At 37.9% G+C, this 8,735-nt stretch overlaps 1 protein-coding gene across 1 annotated transcript; it reads left to right on the plus strand.

The window, feature by feature from the left end:
- Positions 1-442: 442 nt before the first annotated feature.
- Positions 443-6,007, plus strand: GCK72_021859 (uncharacterized protein; the record flags this gene model as incomplete). Its single annotated transcript, XM_003090324.2, has 6 exons — positions 443-1,087; positions 2,625-3,271; positions 4,068-4,633; positions 4,963-5,377; positions 5,706-5,885; positions 5,935-6,007. The coding sequence occupies 6 exons, from the start codon at positions 443-445 to the stop codon at positions 6,005-6,007; spliced, it is 2,526 nt and encodes an 841-aa protein (XP_003090372.2).
- Between the last annotated feature and the right edge of the window lie 2,728 nt (positions 6,008-8,735).

An 8,735-nucleotide genomic window follows, 5' to 3' on the forward strand; every position in this document is an offset into this window, starting at 1 on the left:
TCACAACATTTCTCCACTATTTCAGCGAAATTTGCGTCTGAAAATCTCCAAGAAAAATTCAAAAAACATGCGCGTAAAGTCGGGTGCATTGGCCGTAAACACTGTACACCGCAACGCAAAAATGCAGAGTTCTGAAATTCAAAAAATTTCAGATTTTCGCAATGAGCTCTCTCGTTTTACGTCTGTATTTTATAGATTTTTTCAGGTTTTTTTCTGAAAATAATTACAGAAAAATAGGGCGGAGCTTATTTTCCAGATTATTTGACCAAAAACACTCAAAAAGTCTGAAAAAAACTTGGAAAAATACGTGAAAAATTTTAGGCCTTAAAGAAAACCGAATTTTAGTCCTAAAAATCGGTTTTTTTTTCGCTATATTCTTCTTTTTTCTTCTTTTTTCTGCACTTTTTATTTATTTTCCAGCACTTTTCTCTTTTTCCAGGTGATGGCGCCACGAAGCTCTCCACAAAGAACCATCAGACAGGCTCAGCGATACCATGAGAGTATTCCGCTGAAATGCGAGCTCATTGAGGCTCAGAAAGCTCCAAAATCGAAACCAGTCGCCAGAAAGAGAGCACCACCGAAGAAAGCTGCGAAACCTGCTCCAAAACCCGCTAAAAACACCAAAAACTCACCGAAACGCCAAGAAAAGCCCACTTTTATCTGTACAGATCGAGAAGTCGACACAAATGTTCCATATGAGCTCAGATTCACTAATTATCAGCCAACGGAGGCGGATTTCGTGGAGGAATACAAAAGAGTTGAGCAGGCGGCGAAAAAGGTGCTGGCCATGAAGGAGAGAGTTGTGGAGAAGGAGTTTGTCGATATGATTCCGGAGCAGAAGGTTTTCAAACCCCCAAATCCAGAAAAACCCAGAAAATTCGCTCCGTTGGTGTTCAAATTCCCAATGGGAACCAGAAAGAAGATGGTTGTGCCGAAAGTTGTGAATAATCCGATGAAAACTGAGAAACTTACGTTTTTCGAGCCGTTGGCACACAACGCGATCGCCAAGGATCAGTATCAGCTCCCGAATATTCCACATGTGGATGATAAGGTGGATGATATGACTGTCATCTCGCATATATACAAGGTGCGGTTTTTTGCAGATCAAATCGGCTTAATTCGCTTAAAACTCAATATTATGAGCTGAAAAATATACCAAAATGTAGAGAGTTCTAAAAAGTGCCAAAAAACAAAAATATGCGATTTTTAAGCTTTTTACCCGCGAAATCAGTGTAATTTTAACTGAAACTGGCCCCTAACGCTATTTTCTAACTGAAAATCTGTAGAAATCGTGTTTGTTGTAAAAACCCGATTTTTACCATCAAATTATCTAGAAAACATACTTGCGAACCGGGACCGGCTGGTATCTCGCTTAAATCCCAATATTATGGGCTGAAAATATACCAAAATGTAGATCTCGGCGAGTTCTATTTCTGTGACTTACTACGCGCCGGATCGCTATTCGTTAATGTGCACCGGGCCGGACTATAATGGTTCATGGCCATTTTTAACAGAGTTGCAACGGGCCGGGCCGGGCCGAAATCAGAAATTCTCCGGCCCGGCCCGGCCCGGCCCGTTTCGGCCCGGATTTTCAGTACTAAAAAATTTCAAATTTTTTTTTCGAATTTTTTCCGATTTTTTCGGAAAAAAATTCTAAAGGGGGAAACATCTACTCCTAAACTTAGGATTTTTGACATGAATCAATTCAGAAAGCCAGAAAAAGGATAAATTTATTTTGATTTCATGTCTGAAAATGCGTTTCAAGCGAGTTATGAGACATCAAAATGGCAAAAATCGATGCTAGTCATGCAATTTTTCAAAACATTTTAATAGGAACTCTCTTCGTCGTGCACGAGAAAGCGATGTTTTCAAAAATTTTCAATAAAATATTCGAAAAATGAACAAATATGAATGCATTTCATGCACAGATGACGAGAATTTCTGTTGAAATGTACTGAAAAAATGCATGAAAAGTGAAAAAGTGAGCGATTTTTGGAATTTTGGGGTCTCATATCTCAATTTAAACGCATTTTTCAGATATACTTGGGAAAAAATTTGGAAAATTTTTGAAAAAAAAATTATTGAAAAAAAAAATTATAGTGAAAAAAATTCAAAAATTCAAATCCGGGCCGACCGGGCCGGGCCGGAATTTTGCAAGTATGATTTTAAGGTCCGCGGCATGTTAACGAATAGCGATCCGGCGCGTAGTAAGTCACAGAAATAGAACTCGCCGAGATCTACATTTTGGTATATTTTCAGCCCATAATATTGGGATTTAAGCGAGATACCAGCCGGTCCCGGTTCGCAAGTATGTTTTCTAGATAATTTGATGGTAAAAATCGGGTTTTTACAACAAACACGATTTCTACAGATTTTCAGTTAGAAAATAGCGTTAGGGGCCAGTTTCAGTTAAAATTACACTGATTTCGCGGGTAAAAAGCTTAAAAATCGCATATTTTTTGTTTTTGGCACTTTATAGAACTCGCCGAGATCTTCTTCTTTTTGGTATATTTTTCAGCCCATAATGTTGAGTTTGAAGCGAGTTATCCGGTTTGCAAGTATGGTTTTTTTGGATTCCCATTTTGAAAATGAGATTTTCCCATTTCATAATAATTTCCTTGCAGAACTACCCGAACGGAATCCATGGCTACGTGAAGAACGCAATGGAAATCAGCATTGAGATGTTGTACCGTTTGATGAGAGAACTGATTCCCGGCACTCGAAACCCGGATCTTCTCTACTATTCCATTCATAAAATGTTTCCAAACGTTGGTCTCCAGAAGGAAATCTCCGATATCTTCCCGAAACTCTGTAGACAATACGGTTCGAACCATTCACATATGGAGACATGGAAGAAACCAGAAGACTATCGAGTGGAGCCACTTCAGAAGATTCCATGGAATATCGATAGAATTATGAAGACGAGAAGAGATTTCCTTGGGGTTTCTATCAAAATGCCAACTGAGAATTCTGGAGATTTCTGCTCAGAGCACTGCTTCCACACGCTCACTGATCAACAGTTGAAACCACTCCTCAGAAAGTTCAAATTGACTGAAAAAACACCTGAAGAACTCGATATTGCTGTTCTGAAAGGCGCGCCGAGCAAGTCGAATTCTCGTTTTTTCAATGCACTTTTGAATAAGAAAGACCGGACAGTGATCACTAATTTCTGTGAGGTTTCCGAGAAGTTCCCAGAGCATTCGTGTGATGTCTGGTTCAAGACATTGCTGAAAATTGCGAAACCACCGATGGAAGAGGATGTGGCGCCGGCGTAAGGGATTCAGGGAGAAAATTGGCGTTTTTCTAGAGGTTTTTAGCTAAAACTAGTTTTTTTCAGTAATTGCGACTAGTTTTTAGTCATTTTAACCTTGAAATTGAAGAAAAATCTCGAAAATTGCGAAAATAGCAAACATTTGGAGATTCTCGCCACAGACTCCTCGTGGACAAGGCGGGTTTCGAGTTTTTGAATTTTTGGTCAATTTTTTCGTGTTTTTATGCATTTCTGATAAGAAAATCATGCTAGAAACTATTTTTCTGGTGAAAAAATCGATCTAAATCATAAATTATTCACTAATTCAGTAACTTTAACTAGTTAAAATCAACGAAAATTAAAAAAAATCGAGGAAAAATCTTGAAAATTGAGTTTTTGGTCATTTTTTGGGTTTTCTATGCGTTTCTGATGAGGAAATCATCGCAGAAACTGGTTTTTCTGGAGAAAACATCGGTCAAATTCATGACATTTTGTCGTGGACTCCTCGCGGACATGACGGATTTTCGGTTTTTGAATTTTCAGTCAAAACTAGTTTTACTGATTGTCTACACGGAGATCACGAATCTGGGATGAGATTTTGCGATTTCCTGTGGTTTTTCAGTAATTTAAACTAATTTTTAGTCAGTTTTAACGTTAAAATCAATGAAAATCGAGGAAAAATTTCGAAAATTGAGTTTTTTCTCAATTTTTCTTGTTTTAATGCGTTTTTGATGAAAAAAATCATCCTAGAAACTGTTTTTTTTTTCTGGAGATTTTGAATATTCAGTAGATTTTTTCTAGAATTTTTCAATTTCAGGAGTTATCAAGTGCGTGATCAAAAATTCCTCAACGCAATGATGGCTGAACGTCGAAAGTTCGTGAAAAAGCAAAAAGAGAGCGGCGAGGAGAATTCGGGACGTCAACTGTTCGGATCGCTTCCAACACCATGTGATCATCTGGGACCGTGCGGCCCAGATGTCGCCGAGTGTTCGTGTGACGTCATGTGCTCCGTCTACTGTAGTTGTGACGTCAATTGTAATCGTAAACTTCACGGCTGTAATTGCACATCGGCGTGTGGCACCAGTCAATGCACATGCTTTAGTGTTGGATTCGAGTGCTCTCCGTTGACTTGTAAAGGATGTTTTCATGATGAGGATGATGATGATGAGGAGGGATCGAAATGCTGCAAGAATCGATCCATAACCGATGAAAACTCAAAAATTATTGAAGTCAAGAAATCGGGAATCGCTGGAAATGGAGCGTTCATTGGGGAAGATGTGAAGAAGGGAGAGTATATTGGAGAATATGTTGGAGAGAGAGTATCGGCTGAGGAGGCGGAGAGACGTGGAAGATTTTATGAGCTGAATACTAGTTATTTGTTTAGTAAGTCGATGGGTTTGGCTGGAAATATCGTTAAGAATTTGGATTTTCGAGGAAAATGAAATGAGCTCTTTGAAAGTCAAATTTTACTGATTTTGAGCCAAATTGACTGATTTTGATCAAAATTTGTCTGATTTTGAGCCAATTTTGAGCTAAATTAGACTGATTTTGAGCCAATTTTGAATGATTTTGAGCCAGTTTAGACTGATTTCGAGCTAAATTTGAGTGATTTTGAGTCTGATTTGACTGATTTTAAGCCAAATTTTTGATGATTTTGAGCCAAATTTGAGTGATTTTGAGCCAAAGTTCACTGATTTTCTCATTTTTTCCAGATCTGAAAGACGGCACCGCAATCGACTCGACTCGCGCCGGCAACCAACTCCGTTTCGTCAATAACTCGTCCCAACCGAACTGTGAAGCTCGTTCGTCCGTCGTCCGTGGCGAAGAACGCATCGGATTCTACGCGAAGAAGGCGTTGAAAGCAGGCGAAGAGCTCACATTCTTCTACAATTATGACTCGGTTCATGAGCAGAGATTCTTCAAAACGAAGCCAGAGGATAGACTTCCGAAAGTGAAATCGACGATTAGAGTGAAGAAGGAATTGAAGAGCACTGATCGAATTCCGAAAATTTATAAGAATGACACGGAAATCGTTGAGATCAAGACTCGTTATGGAAGAACTGCCAAAGGGTGTCGTGTTGTGAGAAACGCTGTCAAGAAGGAGATCAAACCGGAGCCAATGAATGAGTACGGACTTTGCTCAAAATCACTTAAATTTGCCTCAAAATCAGTCAAAATTGGCTTAAAATCTGTCAAACTTGGCTTGATATCCCTCAGATTTAGCTGAAAACCACTCAAATTTAGCTGAAAATCAATCAAATTTGGCTCAAAATCCCTCAAATGTAGTTGAGAATCCCTCAAATTTAGCTGAAAAACACTCAAATTTGACTGAAAATCACTCAAATTCGGCTTAAAATCACTGAAATTTGGCTCAAAATCTATCAAATTTGGCATAAAATCACTGAAATTTAGCTCAAAATTGTTCAAAATTGGGTCTATAACTCTCCATTTTCAGATCCTTCGACTCGACTATCTTTGAGGATCCTCCATCTGAATCATCTTCCCATCATTCTCACCGTGAAGTGAAGCCGTTCGCCTTTCTCCCACCAACTTCTTACGATTTCAACGTATTCAACCTCGGACACGACGACTCACAACCATCCACTTCAACCACCACCTATTACAGCTACACTAGGTTTCAGTTTTTGTCTGAAATGGGCGGAGCTTATTGTAGAATTTTTCAGCGAGGACTTCCGACGCACCCATTCACCAAACTGCTGCATGAGAGAGAAGAAAGTCGAGGGTCTTCTCCCATAATTTCTCAATTTTTATCATTATTTTTCTCCATTTTTATGTCCTTTTGACAATTTTCCAGCTTCTCACTTGCCAAATTTCCCATTTTTCTCACCCCAAATTCCACTTTTTTATCGCTTTAATCACCCCTGATTTATTAATTTTTATTTGGAATCCCCCCAATGTCGCATTCTCGCTCCATATCGATGTTGATTGGAGCGCGTTTGTTGTCCCCCCTGTTCAAATTGTTGCTTTCATTCATTGTTCAAGTTGATCAAAATTCTGTTTTCTCTGAATCCCATAATGAACTCATTGTTGAGATCTGAAAAAAAACGCGCTAGAGGTGCCCCAGCTCCACTCCAAATTGTCTCGCTTGACTAACCTCCTCCCCCAATTATGTTAATATGATAATTATAGTGACTGACCTCTATCTATTTCTCTGCGTCTCTCTTCAGTCTCTCTCTCTCACAACTACTGTTCATCTCGAATGGAAGAAAAGAGGGAAAGAGATTGCGGTCGGCGATAAAATAATTCGATATTCTCTCTATATAGAAAGAAGAGAGAGAGAGAGAATTCCACGTTTCTCTATATATAACATTTATTACGATTCACCATGACGACATTCCATGGAAATTCCAGAAGGTTCGTTTTAAGAGTGAAATCGATTTGTTGGCGGGTTTTGGATGCCGGTTTTAGATGATTTTTTGGATTCCTTGGATCTTTTTACCTATGTTACGAAATTTCTAGAAACTCTGGAATATCCTGGCGTGCCATTGGCGCTTCGTTGGAAAATGACCCAGACTGGCGCGCCTTTGACGTTTTTCTATCCTATAAGGGGTTTTCAAGTCTTCTGAATCGTTCTATCTCACTCTCCCGCTTAGAATAATCTAATTTGAGCCAATTCTGGCTCATTTTGGCTCATTTTGAGCACTCCTCACTGTAAATGATGCAAGTGCGCCCCACCGCACACTCCACACCGATTTTCGCAATTCAATTCGGCACTCATCGAGAATTCGATATATTTGTTGGTTTTTGTGGATTTTTGGGGTTTTTAAAGGGTTTTGAGGGTAAAAATCGAGTTTTGAGCTAAAAATTGATATAGAATTGACGGGTTTCAGTGGGAAAATAGAGTTGATAGCGAGAAAATAGAGATTTTTTGGATTTTAAATTTTTTCTTAAGTTTTGGTGGATTTTTATGGGTTTTCTCATGTTTTTGAGTAGGAAAATGAGAATTTTCTCGTTTTTTCGATCTGGAACGGCGAATTTTGATGGGGAAACTAGGTTTCAAGAAATCGAAATTACGATTTTTGAGATTTTTGGATTTTTAAAATTTTGAATGGTTTTTAGTCATTTTTTGAGCGTTTTGAGTTCAAATTCGTGATTTTCAGTGTCCAGTCACTATATATAGCTGAAATTCCATCCAAATTTTAAATTTTGAGTCAATTTTTTTTTTTTCGGAAAATTAAAAAAATCTCAGTTTTCAGACATTTCCCCATAAATTGAGTTCCGAATTCGTGATTTTCAGTGTTCAATCACCAAACATAGCAGGGATTTCAGCCGAATTCAAATTTTGAATTAATACGTTTTTGTCTGAAAATTTTCAATTTTCAAATTTTTTAACTCAGTTTTCAGACATTTTCCCATAAATTGAGTTCCAAATTCGTGATTTTCAGGCCTTATTCACTGTATATAGGGAAAATTCGAATTTTAAATTCCAGATAAATTTTGAATCAAGATTTTTTGTCTGAAAATCTCTTCCTTTCTCAAGTTTTTCAGCGTTTTCAAGGTATTTCGACATCAAATTCGTAATTTTCAGTATTGAATAACCCTGGTGTACAGTCTAGTTTTGGTTAAATTTCGAAATAATCCAGGAAATACCCGTTTTGAGCTTAAAAAAACAATAAATCTGGAATTTTTCTCCATTTTCTAATCATTTTCCTCCCCAAAGAACACCCCGATCCATTAGTTTTTCTGTAAAATACTCTTTTTATGCTCAAAAAATATCAAAAATCAGTATAAAATCTGGATTTTTCCTCGTTTTTCGCGATAAAAACCCATTTTCTAATCATTTTTCCTCCGAAACCATTAGTTTTCCGGTGTCTTATTCACTCATTTTACACTCCCTCCCTCCATCAAATATCAATCTCCAATATCTTTCCCCTCCCGACTAGTCTTAGTATCTCTCAATGAGATAGAGTGTAATAAAAAACACATGTCCCCCTACTACTCTAGGGGTCAGGGGGGTCCTAGTCCGTGTACTATATCTCACTATCCTATTTCATCAGATTCCTGTCATTCTCCGTTAAAAAGAAACGGAGAAAAGATTAAAAATGCTATTCATATTTGATATGTCTATATATTTTTGGCGGGGAAGGAGGAGGAGGAGAATAGATTATGTAAGGATTCTTTTAACGAGAATTTTAGGCCGGAAACTGAGTTTTTAGAAAAAGAATTGAAAACCGAGGGAAACAATGTTTATATGCTTGAAATCGGCAAGTTTTCTTGAAGGTTTCAGTTTCAAAAAACTGTTTTAACTTTGAGAAAACTTGACGATTTCAAGCATATAAACAGTGTTTCCGCTGGAAAAATCTGGGAGAATCAGCGACGATTCTTCTAGAATATCCGCTGGAGCGTTCTTTAATTTACAGCTATAATTTCAGGGAAGTTGAGGCTAAAAACCGTGTTTTTACAACAAAAACCGAGAATTTTACAGATTTTCAGCTAGAAAATTGCTTTCGGAGCTGGTTCAAGA

This window comes from Caenorhabditis remanei, chromosome V, assembly GCF_010183535.1.
Source record: "Caenorhabditis remanei strain PX506 chromosome V, whole genome shotgun sequence".
NCBI classification, from domain to species: domain Eukaryota; kingdom Metazoa; phylum Nematoda; class Chromadorea; order Rhabditida; family Rhabditidae; genus Caenorhabditis; species Caenorhabditis remanei.